General features: G+C 39.7%; 1 protein-coding gene across 1 annotated transcript; it reads right to left on the bottom strand.

Moving 5' to 3' along the window:
- Window positions 1–2,646: 2,646 nt before the first annotated feature.
- On the bottom strand, window positions 2,647–19,401 carry SLC18B1 (solute carrier family 18 member B1). The gene is made up of 14 exons (XM_018919901.3): window positions 19,292–19,401; window positions 18,757–18,896; window positions 17,617–17,712; window positions 15,879–15,952; window positions 14,972–15,119; window positions 12,037–12,193; window positions 10,419–10,555; window positions 8,825–8,926; window positions 7,837–7,928; window positions 6,594–6,689; window positions 5,931–6,005; window positions 4,400–4,493; window positions 4,255–4,301; window positions 2,647–3,450 (listed from the first exon to the last, which is right to left on the bottom strand). The coding sequence occupies exons 1-14, from the start codon at window positions 19,326–19,328 to the stop codon at window positions 3,378–3,380; spliced, it is 1,368 nt and encodes a 455-aa protein (XP_018775446.3). The 5' UTR covers window positions 19,329–19,401; the 3' UTR covers window positions 2,647–3,377.
- Window positions 19,402–20,239: the final 838 nt, after the last annotated feature.

The raw sequence follows: 20,239 nt of genomic DNA, 5'->3' as shown, positions 1-20,239 counted from the left end.
CCCCTTTCCCAACACCTGCCAGCACAGTCCCTGCTCTCCCTTGCACTGGTAGGAGCAACCATTCCATGGGAACACAGACATGCTCCTGAGAAATTGCTTGTTCTGAGCATTTGTGACACTTATCAACAGTTCTGTGCTGGGGAGATTTTCCGCATCCAAAAAATGTGGCCAGAAAGATTAAAGCAGACTCCTCTCTCATGAAGTACATATCATGGTGTGATAACACACTGCCGTATGCTGAGCTGAATAACTGTTTTTTGAAGGTACACAGTTTTGAGGCTTTTTTTCCTTTTTAAAGGAAGTTAGAATCTTCAAAGGTTCTGGTAATCTCTTGTTTACAAAAGTGGCTGTTCAGAAATGAAGTGGGAACAATGTTGTGGAAATGGCTGCTAATACTCCAACAAAAATGTAAAACAATTAAAAACTTTTTTATTGGGGCACAACCCACTGAATCCTACACCAGCAGAGTCAGAGGAATTTATTTTCTGTTGTTCCCTATGTTGAGACCAAACCTGTGCCAACCAAATCTATAATTTAAAAATACATACACACTGGTCCAGCAGTGTATTGATTTTTGCTGCAGAATCAAGTCAATAAATCAATGTGCAGTAACTGCGTTGTTAGATAAGGGAAGCTGCTATAATAGAATGCTATTTTAATTATTATTATTGCTATTAATTACCATTATTTGTGATTAATTACTAGTACAGAAATGAGCAGATGAAAGCTTGAAGGACCTGCAGTGAAATCATACTGAAGCTTGATATGTGGATGGAGGGTCCTTTTCATACCACCTCCCAAAGAGTGTTACAGTCAAAACTGGCTTTGATGTAGTAATCCGATTTATCAGACGTCCATCAGCCAGCACCTGGGTATGAAAAAGCAAAATAAGCAGGAGCCTCATCAAAGCAGTACTCTTGTATGGCAAACACAAAATCATATATCCAGTAATGTTGATCTAGTCAAAAGAGCTCCCATCTCAATTGGAGCTAGCAGGACAGCTGAAAAAACTACATTTCTGTCTTGAGGCAGATCTGGTTCTAGAGGATTTGGGGGAACAGAGCAGAGGAGAATTGGCAAGGTGGACTTACTGACTGAATACAACCTGGAATATCAGGCAAAAATAAAGCTGCCTTGAACTCAAGGCTGAGGAGAGAGGACTCTGGTAACAACTAAGTTGCTCTTGTAGTGGCTTTTTGTCCACTGATGTCTGACAAATCACGAGTGTCCCGTTCCATCGAACTCTCAATTCTGCAAATACATGTACACAAAATTGGTGCTTGAGTTCTAGCATCTGCTCAGCAAAAATATGCAGTGAAAGCCAACAAAGAAAATGTGACACTCAAAGTCTCCAACCCAGAACTATTTGCAGAACTCACAAGAACTTTTACCAGAGTTAGGGTTCCATCTAGCGGAGAAAATGAAGTTTGGGTCTTTTACATGGCAAAAATATAAAACACCAGAGCAGAAGATGAATAACACTCATAAACTCCCAGGACTGATTATTTAACAAAGACTAAAGGTGCTGTATCAACTTAAGAATTTCCAAGATCTTACATGGCACATTTTTATTTCCTTTATATCAAGAACTTTACACGTTCTCATGTCCTAGACCTGTTGACATGAGTATGCATCCTTAAAGCTTATGGGAATTTCTGCCCAGGTCAGCTGCACTACACAGATACAGTTGTTGCCCATGAGAATGAGGATCAATTAGAGCACTGTCACATCACCTGTCACATCAAAATGGAGTTGAGTGTATTTGCTGAAAGGAAGTGGACCCCCATTCCCAAGGCTCACACTGAGTGAAACTGGACAGCTGACGTCAGTGGAAGGGTGTTCACCCAAGCAGTTAGGAACAGAATGGTGTCAATCTGCTTGCTAAGACCACAGCTGGGTCAAGGTAGAGTATGTCTGCAGAAGTGAAAATACCAAAATAGCCAATGGGTGTATTGAAAGTCAGAAATCCTGGATCCTCAGGGTAATTAAATGGTTTCTCTGTCACAGAAAGGTTGCACAGCTCATGGAAAAGTAAAAAAAATTGAGAAAATAAATCATTAGAAAATATCTTGCATCCAGCTCTAGTCCTCTCAGTTCCTTCTCACCTGGCTCATCATCAGCACTGGCATGGTCAGCATTTCCTAAAAAGCTGAGGCGTACATTCCTGGCTTCAGTATAGTCTAATGTCTGATACAAAATGGAAAGGAAGCTATTACCAAGATGTTCTATGGGGAAGCCTGCCCTTTGGTACCCTGAAGTTTCACAGCTCATTTGGCTACCACAGTTTTTCTTTCTAGGTCAAAAGAGCTCTGGCAGAGAAAGAAGTATTTCTTATGCAAAATCCAGGAACTATTCACAGAAGAAACCGACTGGAAGGTGCTAGGACAGACCACTTTGCTTATTTAGGGTAAAAAAGCCACAACAGAGAAGCCCTTCTAGAAGCCAGTTATGGGCTCCATGATAAATAAAAGACTTTTGCCACAACCAAGGTCAAGAAGTCTAATGTGAGTTTGTCAGGAGTCTCCTTGTCTCAGTTCCTCTTGAGTATCTTTAGCTGAGCATCTGGAAGAAGTGAGGAAATGTTGGGTTTTCTTCTCCACAGTAGCCCTAGAGTCCTTAGAGATTTGCTATTGCAGAAGCAGTAAGTACAAACATTCTAGCTAACATTTATTAGCAAAATAAATCTCACAATCACCAAGCTGAGTCTTCATATATAATACAAACATGCATTTATCTTTTGTCTATGTATATAAGTGTATACATCAGATGCCAACTCTCCCCCAGGACTGAAGATCAGTTTTTATTGTGTAGATATGGCAAATTTTCATTATTTTTGCATCTTATTTTCAGGCACTCTAAAGATAACACAAGGGCTGGTAGACAAGAAGTATCTTAGACTCTTGTTGTCTAAGAAAATGTACAAAACTTAGGGAAAAAGTTGCTTTATTGAAAACAATATTGTGCTTGGTCCTTTTTAATTTCAAATTCTGTTTTTACAAGATAATGAGTTTCCTTTTAAAAAGTACAGAAAATCATGGTAGCACAATAGTAGCTTTACCCAAGAATAACACACAGTACACACAAGCGTGGAAACCAGACATTTGAGAACACATTTTCACATACAGTGGTGCACTGTACATGGAACACAATTAAATAGGCTGACAGCTGAGTGTTACTCATCATTTAGGAGAACTTCCAAAAGAAAGGCAGTCAGTGTTTAGTGTTTCAAAACAGTAATGCCTGTACAATTAAACCACAACTGGTTGTTCACTAAGGGATCATGTCCCAGCTCCAGAATAATGAAGCACTGTTAAGGCCAGTCACCTCAATACTAGGTTAAACCACAACAGCAAACAGAGAATTGAAAGTATGTCTGGCTATGTTTCATTGCCCATTAGACGAGTCCTTTCTTCATTATCACCAGGAGGATTTTGCAGGCTGGAACTGGAACTGTTCGCATAAGGAAAATAACAGAAGAGGTAACACAGATTTTATATTCTCTAGATACTTCTATGTGATATCAACATAATATGCAAAGAAGCACATTACATGCAAAGAACTACATGGATCACTGGATTTGGTTCCCTACTACTGCACTGTTCTTTCCCATGATCATACAGTGGTTCAGATTGAAAGGGACCTTTAAAGGTCAGCTAGTCCAGATACCCTGCCATGGGTAGCATCTTAAACTAGACCAGGTTTCTCAGAGCCATGTCCACCCTGGGCCTGAATGTTTCCATGGATGACACATCCACTACCTCTCTGGGCAACCTGGTCGAGTGTTTCACTACCCTCATTGTAAAAATTTTTTCCTCCTATCTAGTCTGAATCTACCTTCTTTTAGTTGTTGGTGAGGATACTAAACAGTACTGGTCCCAAGGCAGACCCCAGAGGGACACCACTCGTCACTAGTCTGTGTTCGGACATTGAGCCATTGACCACTGCTCTCTGCATTGTGACCATCCAAACAATCCCAGCTCACAGACACCTTCCTGATGGAGGAACCATCAAAGGGTTTGCTCATTAATGCCATGGTCCTGCTGCTTGTATAGAATAGACACTGCCTGGTTTAGCTGTCTGTTCAGGTCAGTAGGGATTTAGGAAACCATACAGACAAATTATTTAAGCAATGTTTTTATTGCTCATCTTATCATTCATTATCAGTTTGGTAGCAAGGAAAAAATGCAAGCACAGATTTCAAAGGTTTGCCTTATATGATTGCAAGCAAAATAAAGAATAAGTATCTTAGCATACCTTTTCCTTGTTGCCTCAATGATATAAAATATTCCAGTTGCAAGGCCCTTTTGAGGAAACAGACAGTTACAACTGTAGTAATTGTTACAAACTTGTGCAATAGCTCATGACTGCAACAGGTATATAAAAATGTGTAATTACTTACACTTAACAGTGGCCATCCTCCTTGGATGGCTGCGGCCCATTCAAAACCCAGTTCTTCATTTAGAAATCCTCCCAGAATTGGACCTACAAATGCCCTGCATCAAATCAAAATCAGGTATTGGCATCCCAAACATAAAGGATAACACACCATATTCTCAGAGAACTGTTTCATTGGGTTTTGTGGCCTTCCTTCATAGACTCTCTCCTTTGACAATGAAGGGATTTTCTTCCACAGACCTAACTTTCCTAAAATCCACAATAAGTATGAATTTGTTGTTTGCCAAGGCCCCAATAAATCTAATTACCTCCTCATCTGGAAACAGGATCCCCATCAGAAAGCTGAATGCAGTCTTTTTCAGTAGAGAGACCCAATTAAGGAACATGCTCTAAGAAAACATCTACGCTGATCAATTCTATCATAAGAGAAATTCTAAGTCCCATCCCTCAAAACAAAAAGTTTCTAAACTTCAAGACAAAGGTGTGATGAATATAAGCAGGTGGGGAGGCACAGCGTGACAGACACAGTCACTGCAATGTTCAGCTGTGTTTAACTGCTCTACACTTTATGCCTGTCTAAAAATGCAGGTTATAAATGTTGTGCAGCTGCTGTCTCTTTAAAAAGGTCTTATATGACTACATGGTCTCCCACGACAGAAAGAGACAGAACTGTGTAAAACTAGAGACGCTTCCTGGAAGCAAGTTACATTATAAAACCAGGCTTAACAGCAGCATAAACCTGGGTTTTGCTAACTTTATCCTACTTGTGTCTGTACTAAACCCTATACCACATAAACAGGACTGCTAGATCTTAAAAAAAAATGGTGCAAATTTGTGCCACTGAAACATACCTGCAGCCACAGAGGACTGCAAGGACAGATAAAAATATCCTGTAAAGTGACTGCCAAAAGGGGCACTGTGTCACTTCCCTGAGTGACATCTCTGAGGGGCCACTCAGCCAGCAGCACCTTTCACTCACTTCTGGGATGATGACCCTGACCATATAGTTATAGAATTACAGACACACTCTGCTGAGCTATACAAGCATAAATCTTAAAGAATTTCTGTGGCTTAAAAAGAAGATTCTACCTTAAGCTATCAAAGACAAAAGGAGGAAATGTGGAAAAATGGAAAAAGGAAAATAGAATTAGTCAGGAGCAGACATTTAGCTCACTCCACCTGGGTGGACTTAGCTTTGTAAAAAATTAAGGTCCATATCTCTCTCTCCTGAGCATTAGATATTTTAGTGAAAGGAAAAATGACCATACAAAAGTGCAAGCAAACATCCACTTTAATCACTGCAGTTTTTTGATATGCAAAGCAACATGTTTCAAGAAAGAGAAGTTCAGAACATTGTCAAAATAAAAGTTTTACCTTTTGTTAAAGCTTTTTGTAAAAAGCTTTAATGTGCCTACCAGGCACCTGTCAAGCAAGAAGCTTTTGAACCAAGGTCAACACAGCGACAACCAGGTTTCCATGTGGCAGTAGTGTGGAACAGCTGAGCTCTCATAGCTTCCAAAAAGGGGTTCACTTACCCAAGGGACCACATGGCATTGAAGAGCCCAGACACCAGTCCCAGAAGACTCAGACCTTCTTCAAATCCATTCTCACTGCAGAGGGACAGACCAGTTGGGACAGACCAATACATACCGTGTCTCAGTCTGTAGACTGAGACACAAGTAGATTCCCTATAGACTTTTTCCCCTCCTTTTAATTTGCACACCACATAAATAGTTAACAAGCACAAGTGTACAGTACAATTTCTGTTCACCCAGTACTTTCTTCTTTTCTGCCCCTCTGAAGGATTGCAGTGCCATTCCTCATCACTGTTTTCTTCCAAGATCACACCATCACACCAATTCCCCACGTTTCATATGGCAAGTGTGAAACTGTGACAGGTGGCTTTTTAGAAGCAAAGACCTTGTTCCAAAAGGAACATACTAATAAGAATAAATCAAGACCCTTCTAGGTCATTACTGAGGTACACATTCACAAAGTTATAGGGAGAAGGTAATGACTGGGGTATTCAGTCAGAAAAAACTAAGACAATAGAGCAGTGGAAACATTTAAGTGTTACTATCTGCCTTCACCTCAGAAAGGTCACACAAAAAAAGTCACACTTTATATTCACCCCTGAAAAACAGTTGCAGATTCCTAGTGTCAGTAACATGAAAGAAGGGTTGGACTGAGTTACTTACTACGCACATTGCAGGATCTCTGGAAACACTGGGATAGCACTCATGCCAAGGGAAAAGCCAATCAAAACCAAGACTAGCACAAACATCCACAGCTGACTGAAAGAGAGGCATTTACAAGAAGTTAGCTGCTGAAGACTCTTTTCAGTAAGGACTCTATTTGACTGAAGGCTGTTGTATTAGCTCTCCCTGACTGATCAGCAAACTATGTGTCTTGAAGCCAATACTAATACTTGAAAAATCCAGTTCTATGCTTTAAAAAAAAAAAACTTTGTAAAAGAATATGAAAAACTTGTGCTCAAATTATAAATTTTCTTATCAAAAGCAGTTCATTTTATGATGTGCATACAGGGAGGAGTTAAATAGATGAGGTTAACTGAGCAATGACTGTGTGCAAGCATCAGACTTGTTTTGTTGCAGAAGTGAAGGATTTTGAAGTTTAAATTTTGTAGCCTAATATATTACAACCAAATAGACTTAGCTAAAGAATTTTGAAGACTTTACTAATTTATTTTTCACCCCAGCTCAAATCTATGATCTAAATTTGGAACCGCACCAGTTACAAACCTGTGATATTTAAAAATTAGCAACCTAGGAGGAGTTCTATGCATTAACCTATTAAGCCTATTACTTTAACACAGTATCTAACCTGGGACAAAAGGATTGTGTAGTTGTTTTGTCACAGTGTTTTGCTGTGAATTAACTTGAGAAATACGACAGTACAGCATTCAGGTACAACAGACATTGTCTTTGCTAGTGAAAACAAAGCTATAGCCTGTCACTTTTCTCAGCAGGCTATCTACAGAGAGAAGTAAAATCAGTACTGCTGCACAGCCATGCAAATAAACCCTATAGTTTAAAAACACTGATGAAACAGAAAAATTTGGAAAATAAGACAAAATGAGAACTTTGTTTTGCTGAACAGGAAATGCCACAAAACTGTGAGGGAAGGAAAATAAAAAGCAACATTCTTCCTACCATACTGATTAACATGAACACAGTAACACTAAAAAGCAAAAGAAAAGGATATACTTAATGAAGCTCTAAAATCTCTGTTTTCAGATTATTTCACAGCTTTACATTCACAGTCTCATGCTACAACATCAAAAAACAACCATGTTTCATGGTCAAAAGTGGAAATTAAAAATCTGTTTCATGATCAGAGCTGCTAATTACAGACTTACGGACATACATGACTATGGTTGAAAATATCACATAATGGGACAGGTTCGGGTAGAGGCAGTACCTTTCAATGTGCAGTACAGGAGCAGGTCCTAGCATGAAAAGGCACACTGCTGTCATTAAGTCTCCAAATATCAGCAGCCACTTCCTGACGTACTGTGTAAGAAAAGGAAAAGCTATGCAATTTAAAATTGGGAATTTGTCAAGTACACCAAAAACCAACAAATTCTTGTTTCCTCACTCAGGCTGCAATCACTGGCAGCAGTGGCTTAGTACAGAGATTTCAGGATACTGAGCAATGAATGATCCTTCTTGGTTAGCAAAGTATTTTAGGTATTAGGCTTCTTTAATATAAGAAACACCCTGTATCATTTTATGATGATCTTTTAAGTTCCTTCCAACCCAGGCCATTCTGTGATTCTATGTAATTCCCATGTGACACTAGTTTGTGTCAGGAAAAAAGTATCAGAAAATTGTCACTGTTCTTCAGGCATAGTATTCAAAGTGTAGGGTCCCTTGATCAATTAGCACTGGCTGTCAAAAAGGCAGTTTTAGGTGTACCACTGTCAAAGTCTCTTTCTGTGGTGCTGTTAAAGGACCAGGTTAAAGGATAGGCAGCCCACTGTGCTGATCTAATTTGAATATTACACTTTTAAAGAAATAAAGTCAATACAGCTAACCAGAACATCTTTACTCCTCTTCTCAAAAACTAATAAAATTAGATGTGGTTAAAAGCATGGATAACTGGGACATATTTTCCTACTTTCTATTCCATATTGCTTTGAAAAAGATTGTGCTTAGTCCATTAGAAAAGCTCAGCACACTTCAGCTGCTTGTGATTTCCTTTACTGACTTGGACATTCTTAAATTACCCTGGATCTTGCAAAAGAGACCTCCCACATGGCAGTAATGGGTGCATGTGCAAGGTCATGAAAGGCAGACCCCTTTACAAGACCAGGCCTAGATCCTTTGTTTCATCCACTGCTCCCCACGTTTAAGCAAATGCACAGAGTGCTTTAGTCACCCTGCACACACAGCAGGGTAGGACTCACCGGCAGTTTGTCGCTTACGAGTCCAAGGAGGGGAGAAGACAGGGAGTATGAGAGTGCCAAACCAAGGAACACCAAGCCCACATAACCAGCTGGGAGTGTGAACTATGGAAAGGAAGATCAATAAAACAAAAACCATGACAAACCATATATGCTATGTTCATTGAAGGACAATCCAAGAATTACATATTAAGTCAAAATACGAAATGTGCCATTTTAAGTATTTTACTGATACCCTACTGAGGTTTTTCACATATTTGAAATCATCCACAGAGCTTCTGTTTCATTGCTTTCACCAACACTTTTTAAGCATTGAGTGCTGGAGACACCTGATACAACGGTATTCATATAAAGCCTAAATAATGTCAGGAGGAAACATTATGCTATGGCACCTACACCAGCACACTGGATTCTAACATTACAATCTGACACACTTGAAACAGACACTTCAGATACTAAAATGTCAATGATTTAGTCTCTACCTCTTCAATCTTTAGTTTTATTTGCATTAGAAAAAATAAGTACTGTTTTCATCCATTGTTAATCAGCACAGCTTAAAAGTAAGTAGTGCCATAAAACTCAACTCAAACTTTTCAACCATAAGATGATTTTTATGAGAAGGAATAAGATGTTTTTTGCTGACACCCTGAGGCCCACATTTTCCTAATACAGACACATTTTCTGCATTGAAACAAAATGTGTAATGAATCAAAAGCACCTTAGTTTCTCAAATAAGTGCCTTAACTAAGAGTTAGAAGGTATTCCAAGATGTTTCATGTGGTATAGACTACATAAATATTCACTATTTCCTTGTAATATGCAAATCCATGATAATAACTCTAATTTAGTGGTTAGAATACCTGCCAAGAGGGCCACAGCCCTTTCACAATAAGTATCTGTGAGCACAGAGCAGAGAGAAAGCAGAAGAGCCATAGAAACAGACTCTACAGTAGGATAATTTCAGATCCCTCCTGGGAGATGGAAGATGTACATTCACATCTCCACTGATGAAAGAAGTTAGCATCAAGTCCCCTGCACCCTGGAAAAGTGCTCAAAGTACAGACTAGGAAGACAAAAAGTAGCAGAGCCATCTGTGAAACATTACCCCTTGGAAAAACAATTTGTAAATAAAGCCCTCAAAGACCATTGCTTAATTTTACCTAGGAACAGAATCTTAAAAGGGTTCACATCAAGAGATGTAACTCTCCTAGGGAGTCGTGTCAGTGACTGCAGCAGCTTTCAAGAATTTGACTTCAGGAAGGAAGAAAAAAATCCCTTTTTTACAAAAGCAGTTTCTATGCCCTATTCAGAGACAGTACTTTGCAGCTGAAAGACAAATAAGCAGGGAAAGCCCACTTTAAAAGACCTTACACTTCTGCATTCTCAAAGTTATCAAGGCCCATCAGGAAGAGATGGTGCAATAGATACTGACTTATCAGTACTGTGTAAATCAAGTTATTTGGAATTCATACAACTAACAGTTAACTAAAGCCGTGTTAATTAGATGAAGCTCAATTTTGTTAAGGATATTTACATTTATAGCCAGTTACTCACTATTTATTAAGTCAAGACTTCACTGCATGTTAGCAGGACTTACCTTCTTTAAGATAAATAGAGATATTGTGGGATCAAAAAAACCCAAGCATGCACTGAGAGAAAATATAGTGAGACAGAGTATTAGGACTTTTGGCAGAAGAATGAGCTTCCAAAATGATTCCTTCCTAGGAGTTGAATCTGTTTCAATAGAAGAGGGGGGGAAACTGCATTATTTTCAGCAGCATAAGGCTCATGATTGATCTTCTTGCTTTAGAAAAGGAATAGTATTTCTCTTTTTTTAATCTTCTTACTCCTGTTGCACAACAGATGAAAGTCAATAGTTGATTATTACGTGCTATACTATTTTTATAGTAAAAACCAAAATTCAATAGGTGAAGAAGAAAAGCATACAATTTAGATTTCAACACTGCAAATCCCCAACTTGAAAATAACTAAAGCATGTATTACTCCAATTATGTGAAAAAAGTATTTGCTTCTCTGTTAGCAGTTATACAAGGAAATCTTCATGGATATGTCTCAGCTTGATACTTGAACACATATATGAACAACTCATATCTTGTAAAAGAAACATGCTTTGAGAGTATGATTACTATTTATCAATTGAGATCTACCTAAGTTTTTAAACAACTAATTGAACTCCAACATGTTCAATTTGTACTCCAGGAAACTTTTTTCATATGTCATGATTATGTGGGAATTTTAAGTCAGGCCCTCTTCCTGATGGTGTTTCTCCTATAATACCTAAATGTGGTCTCAGAGTATACAAAGAACTGAAAGTTCAGGCATTAGCATCCACCAGCTCAGAGCTAACATTTATGAAACATATTTCCAAACTGGCAGCAATATCATGACAATTTCAGAGCTTGGGAGGTCAGGGGGAAAGTCAGCAGTAGCAACACATGGTTAATCATTTCAAGTTTCTTCTAAAAGCCAATATACTAGAAGTTATTCTCCATGGTTTTTGTATTAAAGGATAAAAAAAATTGAAGAAGTAATTAAAATTTCAAAGTTACAAGCTTTTTTTTCCTCTAAAAAAGAATAACAGAACTGTAACCTTACAGTTGCATGAGGACTTAGATTTAAGCTAGTTTTCTGTCCAAGCAGGATCATCTAAAATTTAATAAATTTATATGACCTCCAGCACTTCATTAAACCCCTCCTTTATTAGCTTTAACATTCTTTCATGTTTATCAGATCCTGCACTGTTCAGTACAAATCAACACTTTTTTTTTCTCCCTATAATTAGTTTACCCCTCCACTGTTAACTCCTCAAACATGTTGAGTTCTCCTGTTTTAGGCAAAATCTGTTTTCAGCTTTTCTTCAACTAGCTGCAATGACAAACCTATAGGAAGAAGACACAACCGATCCTTTACAAGCCCTAAATCTAAGACAAAAGAAAACAAAAATATATCTCAGTTCACTTCCATATAAAGTTTCTACTGTTGGCAGAAATGGGCATAAGGAGTTGTGTTAATTCCAGGCCATCTCATGAATTTAGGTTAGCATTAAACAAGGGCCTGATCAAGATGATAAGCTAATTCAACTGGGGTTTTGCCTTCTGACTTGGATCAGACTCCAGAAGCTGACACTTCTTTAAAGACATGTAAGTACATGAGAAGTTAAGGTGAGTGAAGGAAGCAGGCAGAAGGATGCTTACCATATCTTGGCAATATGCACATATTCACAGGCACCAAAGTCAGCACTATGCATCCCAGCGTGATGAAAGGGACCTCGTAACCAAATGACTGATACAAAAAGCCACCCAAAGGTGGGCCCAGCACCAGTCCAAGTCCTGAAAAAATTTCAAGACTGCCCTAAAGCATGAAAAAGCAAGCAGAAATGAAGTCAGTATGTTGAGAAAATACAATGCAACAATACAAAGCAAGCCATTTGTCTGAGGAGCAGTACAACATATCCAGGGTAGTGAAAAACAAGACTATGCATTGCCAGGACAAGACCTAGTAGTGACCTTTACAGGGTGGGATAGCAAAGGGAATTCCACAGTTATGTGTGTGACAGCCATGACCTCTTTTGCTTCACTACAGGGAACCACCTGTACTGGTTCCTGTACAGCACTCACAACTCTGCTGTCACCTAACAGATCTCAGTCTTGAGGCAAGGCAAATGCTCCAGTAGCAGAAACCATCCACAGGACAGCTCAGGCTGAAGGGATCACCTCTCCCACCTGCCATTACACTCCAGCCTGAGGGAAAGGAGCTAAACAAACCTACTCAGATGGGTCATTATCTCATGGGATGAAGCACATGTGCCAAGTTAAAGTTTTCTTTCCATAAACTGTTTGGACTCACTCCCTTGGGGTAGAAAAAAATAATGAAACTGCAATGGGGACAACCCAGATTGTTTTGGATAGAATTTATTAATGTGGTATGTTTTATAAGATACTAATTTGTAAAAGGACAGTAATACAGATACATCTTGTGCTACAATGTCATAGTCACCACTGTCAACATCTGCCTCTACATTTGATTAATGAATGCTTAGACCACCAGGAAGAGCTGGTGGTAATAACTGCTTACAGATAAAAGTTTTGGTAACTTCCAGAACCCAGGAAGATACTCCAGGGAATAATCCTCATCTTTAATTTTACTGATACAAGTCAGAGTAGTCAAATGTCCTGAAAACAGTCAGAGTCAGCAAAAGCCAAGTTCTTTATGCTAGGTCAGTCTAGGGTTGCAACCTTTTGCTTTTCTAGCAAGGAAAATAACTAGGCATGGCCATTAATATCACTGCATCCAGATGATGCTTTCACTTTTTCACAGCCATAAAAAACACTTGATTTGTGAGACTTTGGTTCAAATAATTTATATGATTTGGGGATGTACATCATTTAGCCCTTCTAAGTTAATGAAGTGGGGAGGGCATGGGGGGGAAGCTGAGACATTGCAGTAGTACAGATCAGAGGATAAGATAAACCTGATACAGTAAGAGAAGTGAGATTGCTTATGAAGTTCACTCCTCCTCCCTCCACAGAGGGATCATGTTGACAGATGCTCAACTTCCCACTCCAACAAGGCTAATGTGCCTATATTTAATAACTTCCCCATATACCCTCTAGGGTACCCAACAAGTAAAAGGAAGGCTGAAAACTTGTACCAAAATGGTAAGGAGATCAAAGGTGCTTTTTAGCATCTAGCACTATCAAGAAGGACAATACAGAGCATGGCTATAAAAGCCTCATCCACTCCTTCAGGCTTCAATTCTACCCTAGGATGCACCTTGCTCAAAAAATCAGCTTTCTTCTGCCTCCTGCCTCAGAGCTCATAGTAAAAAGAATTCTCTACCATGCCCATTTAAGGACACTAAATCTACATGAATAAATATGAAGAGGTTTTATTCTCATGCAGAGCAAGACACTAGAGTACAATATGGTAAAAAGACAAACATGTACAAGTCATCTGTCTTTTTATAGCACCCTTTCTAGATTTTAAACAAAGGTAGGTACCAAGCCACAGCTGTGTAGCATTTCTGTTTCTGGTCTTGAGATGACCTTCACCACCACATATCATTTTCAGCCATGGCTACTCTGCTGACATAAAAGAAATTCTTTTCTTTTTAATTCTGATTATAAAGTAGGTAAACTAAGTCCTTTGAAGTCAACATTACTTTACTTACCTATTTAAATTATGTTTTGAAATTTGCAAACAGGAAACCTTAACCTTATTGACTGAATAAATCCAAAACATGATTACAATATATAAATTGCTCCAATAAAAAGGTCAGCTAATCACTGCTGATACAACCTAGTAGGTTTCTTTCTAGTTATAAAGACATATTCTTATAGATATTTATTTATAGAAGTAATTAAACAGATTACCAAAAATATTAATAAAAGCTGAAATTTTTCTAATTTTATTTAATATACTAAAACAAGTTCTCAGCATTTGCTCACTCATTAATATTTAACCCAGTTATTTCTGACAGAATATATTTGAACTGAAAACCAGAATGTATTGAAGAATAGACAGCGAAAGCAGTATTTTATTAAACACAAAACTTTTATTTAACACCTTAAAACCCCAACTGAAAAAGTGTAATATCTCTGTTTGAAATGAATTGTTGATAATCAGAAATACTGCCTCCAGATTTCAATAAATTCTAGCTCTCATCTTTTCATACATAACTTTTATCAACAGATTAGAAAAATTAAGCCAAAATGGTTTCAGTTTTGCATCTTTCAGTCATTGAAATCAAAACCATTTGAATTAATTTACCATTTTTAAAATCAATTCACATGGATCCTTACCATCCAGGCAGAAGTAGTCACTAAAAGCTGTACTAGCATTTTATTAGTATTTTGTCTTGATTTTCACTGAAGAGATAACTACTGCCACTAATGGTCAGCTGTCTTCAAAGCACAAGCAACTAATATATACTGCCTAATTTATATCTAACCAGAGTTATGCTAAGGAACTTGTACTAGGATTGTGATTCTAGATTACAAACAAAACATTATATGATGATTTCAAATAAGCCTGCATATGAGACAACAAATTTTTTCCTGATTTTAGGCTGCCCACTGGCAATTTGTCATATTTCTGGAACTCAGCTGTAACACTGCTTTCTGAACTTACCAGGACAGTAGCTATATTAGTGGGAAATGCCTTTGCAAGGATTGAGAACGACGCTGTAATTGCTGCTGCAAAGCTTATTGCATCCATTGCTCTTACTAAAAAGCAGAAACCAATGAACATTGGTCCATTTGGCACCTTGTCGAGCATTCTGGAAAAGAAAAATCCCAGCATTAAACTGGATCTCTCTCAGGATGGAAGAAGCCATCTACTGAAGGCCCTAGAGCAGCATTTTTTGCTCATTAAAAGACACACTTACAAGACACTCAACTCCTTTCTATTACCACTTATCTTTGAACCACATCAGTGAAATTATTCAAACTCTACCAAACTATTTCTTGCAGCTTTCTCCTTTTCCCCTTTACTTGCAGTCAATAGAGCATGAAAACCCTAACCTGTGAAAAACTCCAATGTCACCTCTGTTGTATTCCATAGATTTTCCAAGCACCTGTGTAAGAAGTCTGATGCAATGTTTTAGAATTAACTAATAAGATATTCCTTCATTGCTAATAAAAGATTTCTTTTGCAAAAATTAGTGACTTGGCATCTCGACCAGACAGGCAAAGCTTCCCATTTAAACCCAATATTTTTAAGGAAAGAATAATTAAAACACTATGCAGAAATAGTTTTCTTATTGCTGCACCTTTGACAGGCTGTGAACTAATACTTAAATATACAGAACCTACCTCCTCTAACTTCAAAGTATAAACAGACTCTGAAACCTAGTGAAAGGGAGAAGTGTTCATTCTGCTTCACAAGAGGTAATAAAAATTAAAGATGCAAGAAGTTAGATGATCTAACCAACACACAAAAGATGCCCAAGAGTTTCTAATTTTGTCTTCATCTTTTCATATGAATGAAAACAATCAGAAGATAAATGCAACAAAACTGAGCAACAGAAATTACTTACCCAAACAGAATGGTCACACATCCTGAAACAAACATCCCTGACACAAACATGAATTTTGCTCCAATTTGTGAAAGCTGTAAATTAAATACCATTTTTGCATGTTAGTATTTCAAGGAAAGATCAAAAATTTCCAATATAAGTTACTGTTAAGAAATCAAAAAATTATGAGAACTTTATAGCACCTGTAACTAAATTGCACCTGTAACTGCTTCTGCTGGTGTGCCTTCATTCAATAATGAACCTAAAAATACTCTGAATGGTTAAGTGACTTAACCCAGTTTTAGAAAGGTAAGACAATGCTGCAGTTAACTCTTTCACAGCAGCATGCTGCAGCTTCTGCAGAGCAGCAGGTTACAGCAGCACTCCTCGCTAAAAACAAGCAGAAAGTTTGTTTCCAAACCTCCCCTGCAGCACTATCAGTGACTGAGGCAAGGCCAGCAATACCCATTACGTATCTGGCTAGTCAGAGTCAATGCAAGCTGATTTTTAAGCAAATTTATGACAACCCTTAACAGCACAAAGCTTTGGCATGGGAAGTATGGTACTTTCAGGCCTCCCCATTCATCACCAGGGAAGGACCTCACCTTCCTTCTTTTCAGATTATCTCACCAGAGTGAAAGATGACAGGAGGCATGCCATAAAGCAAACTCAATCCCGCAACAAAGTACAGCTGAGCTTCTAATTCCATGCTGCAACTTCCCCTAAGGACAGTAGGTATTTCAGGCCCCTTTTTTGTTCAGACCTGAACAAAGTCCCTGCCTTTCAGTCATTATTACTAAAGCCCATATTTTGCTGAGTCTCACTGAAACCCTCAGGATCTCTGATTGCTGCACTGTCCAGGTCTGTTGATGCTCACTTCAGCTGTCTGCAGTGAGGATGGCACACTCACTCTCTCCCCTGTAAAGTACTTGGTGAGGCTTGTGCCATAGCTGAATATCACCACAGGCACCAAGATTTGGACTTATGTGACACTTTATGAGCCACCTCAGCACCAGAGAAAAGCACTCACCACAGAGTCAACAAGACAGAGACTATTTTGAACTGCTGCTCTGAAGCAGCTCCAGCTTAGGGAATGATCCTGAGCAGCCCCAGCAAATAATGCATAGACAGCAGTACTGCAGCACATAAACAAACAAACATATATATAATTTATTTGTGATTTCTTCAACATGAGAAAAATCCTGAATCTGTGGGAAAGCTGAAGTTAAAAGAACTGGAGACATTTCTCCCATATTACTATCAAATGAAGTTGAAACTGAGTTAAGCAGCAGAAAGTCATAACAGGAGCAAATGCTAAAAAAAAAAAAAAAAAAAAAAAAAAAAAAAGAAGAGATGCAGCTAACTAAAGAAAAAAAACAAAGCAAAACCAAAAGACCTTCATGTCACCAAAGGCAAACTGGATCTATAAGTAAGTGCCACAAATAAAATGGGGGGATAAGAGAAAGTGGGTCATAGAAAGCAGAACGGATCATCAGATTACTCTAAAGCAAACAGAACAGTTAACCGGAGAAACAAAATAGTTACATGTCTGTTGCCCTATGCTACTCTCAGAAACAACAGAAAAGTACTGACAAGACTAAGATCACATTCAGACTGACTGGTCAGACTCCAGTTACTGCAGACAGAAAATTGCAGTAGCACTACTGAAAAGACATCTCTTTTCTTGGGCTTACAGAACTGCCTTCATGTACCAACCTGTGTCACCACAGAAAAAAGTTACAGCTCCAATTATACTTACATAATTTCCCAATATTAAAGAAGACAAGAAATTGAACAAAGCAAAACATCCAAAAATCAGGCCAACAATTGTGTTACTGGCACCTTTTTTTTCTGCCTGCAAAAAAGATCACAACCATTTAAAGACTCAGTCAAATTCTTGAGGTGAACAACATTCATGCCTTACATATTTAAATCTATTTAATTGTCTATTAATGCAGTTAGAAAGCAATTTCTTTTCTCAAAGGCAGTAGGGGCTCATAAGGTAACAACACAACTAGAAGACAGGTTGCACTTCTAATATTTCACAAGGGAAAAGCAATGTTAATTTGTCAGTGAATGAAAGTGTGCTATTTGCTGAACAGTCAGCCAGACTATATAAAGGTGGCTTCAATTGGTGTGCAAGGGCACTAGCTACAAAACTTTGATCCCTTGCACAGTGAGAGGGCAGTAAATGGAGAGATCTGCTATCTTCACTGTGACATGCCACCCCATAACAAGCACCAGACAAATTTTTACTTATTTAGCTGACCAAATACACTCACTTGGGCACAGGCAGTACACAGGGATATTCAGACAAAAATAATATTTCTTTGGAAATACTTGATAACTATTTGGTCATGAGAGAAATGGACTTCTGCTGCAAAAGCACCACGACCATCTTCTTCTTTGTTCTATTCATTCAACATAAGCAGAGATTTTATTTTTTCCCCCCCTTCCTAGGTCAGGAAGTTAGAACACAATGATGGCCCAGAATGAGTTAATAGAGGAAGCTATAAATAAACAGTCATTGAGAAGCTAGGGCACAGAAATGCAAGCAAGGACATTGGCAGAGTTTAATCTCAGCTCTACAAAACTACTATGCAACACTGAGCAAAATATTATTTCACTTCTGCAAGAATCCACTTTGACTTCTATCTCATCTCATCAGTTTGCTGTCTCCTCTGCAGTCATAGGCGAGATTAATCCATGGACAAGATCCAGGTCACCATTTTATGCACTGCAGCTACACCAGCATCACACTATCACTGAATTCCCACAACTGAAAAGTCTTAACTCAGAGATTACAGCCAGCCATAAATGTCCCACAGAGGTCATGATATTTCTAAAAGTTTCAACATGCAAAAAAGTAATGTACAGAGTAGCTAAGTTGTGTATTTACCTCTGAAGGGAAAAAGGGTCCTAGGATTGAGTAGCACATCATTGAACTGAAATTTATAGAAGCTGCTGCCACTATTGTAAAAAGCTGTTCTCTGGTAAGCCGTCTTGATTCCTCACCAACTGCTTCTGACACGCCATCATCTAAAAATACCAAATCAAAATTATAACAAAGTATTATAAGCTGACAGAGGGGAACAATTTACAAATCAGGTTGGAAAATTAAAACCCGCACTAAACTGGTACCCTCCCGGCTCCGAGATCGGAGTTGAGCCGTGCTGCCTTTTACCCCGTGCAGGAGCGCAGACCTGGCCGCGGTGCAGGTGCCGGCAGCCGCCCCTCAGCCCGCCCCGGAGGCGCTGGGCTGCAGCCCGAGCTCCCCGCCGCGCTCCCGGCCCAGCCCCGGCGAGAGACCCGTCCCGCTCCCTGCGCGCCCGGCACGGCCCGGCCCGGCCTGGCCCGGCCGCAGCCCGCGGGGGAGCCGCTTCCCCGGCCCGGGCTATGCCGACGGAGGAACGCGGGGAGCCCCTGCCTCGCACCTGGGGACTGCTCGCCGCCCGCCGCCCGGCTGCCCATGGGGCCGCAGCGGCGCCTCCGCCGCACGTGTGGCAGCGCCCGCGGGCTCAGCGAGCACCGGGGCCAGCTCCAGCCCGGCCGCCAGCACTGAGCATGCCCGGCCGGCGGGAGCGGCCCCCGCGCCCGAGCTGCCGCCCCCGAGCCGCCGCCGGGGCTGCTCGCACGGGCCGGGAGAGCGCCGGGCTTGCCACGGTCCCACGGCAACCTGCCCGCTGCCGGGGTACGCCGCACACCTGGCCCAGGGCACGCACACCTGGCCCAGGCCGTCCACGATACACTGCTAAGATTGGTAGAGCTAGCAAGATCGCCGATTGTTACAGAGCCTACGGCAGGTTGCAGGATTCATTAGAGAAGGGCTTAACGACAGCGTTGCCGCTAGAATTAATTGCTGTAAACTGGCCAGGAGTAAATTCAACCTGGAGATGAGGAAGAGGTGGTATAATCACTGCATTTGGCACAAGGTCCTATCCACAGGGAGGCAAAGTGAGGAAGGAGATGAGGTGTGAGCCGAGGATAACTTCCAAACACAGTAAGAGATGTTCACCTGTTGCTTGGAGAAGAAAACGAGTAATCACCTCTTAAAGTAACTATTTTAACCAAGCTATCAGTATTCCATCTAGTCACCAATTACAATATTAGAAAGGACATTTCAGAACAAATGTTGCCATGTACCTAACTTTAGAATCTCACACTTCACATGACAGGAAAAAGCAGAACTACTTTCTTACCACAAGATTAGAAAACATAAAACTTAAAAGCTATTTAGCAGCCACAAAGAAAACCAGCAACATGTTCCTTTGCTGGAGCTTAGTTTGAGAATATATTTTGTGTGGCATGTATTATGGCTATTGAAAAAGTACCTAAGAACTACCTTGAACCTTCCCTGTCTGCTTCTACGAAAAGACATAACC

The sequence above is a fragment of the Serinus canaria genome, chromosome 3, assembly GCF_022539315.1.
Source record: "Serinus canaria isolate serCan28SL12 chromosome 3, serCan2020, whole genome shotgun sequence".
In the NCBI taxonomy this organism is placed as follows: domain Eukaryota; kingdom Metazoa; phylum Chordata; class Aves; order Passeriformes; family Fringillidae; genus Serinus; species Serinus canaria.
Note: the sequence above shows the minus strand (reverse complement) of the source record. Positions and strands in the feature narration are given on the sequence as shown.

Excerpts from the sequence above, each read along its gene's own strand:
- SLC18B1 (XM_018919901.3), bottom strand. The coding sequence starts at position 19,328 with ATGGGCAGCCGGGCGGCGGGCGGCGAGCAGTCCCCAG. Across the intron at positions 8,927-10,418 it reads CTCTATTTATCTTAAAGAAG|TTCACACTCCCAGCTGGTTA; the intron begins GTAAGTCCTGCT and ends TCCTTTCCATAG. Across the intron at positions 6,006-6,593 it reads GAGATCCTGCAATGTGCGTA|TGAGAATGGATTTGAAGAAG; the intron begins GTAAGTAACTCA and ends GTCCCTCTGCAG.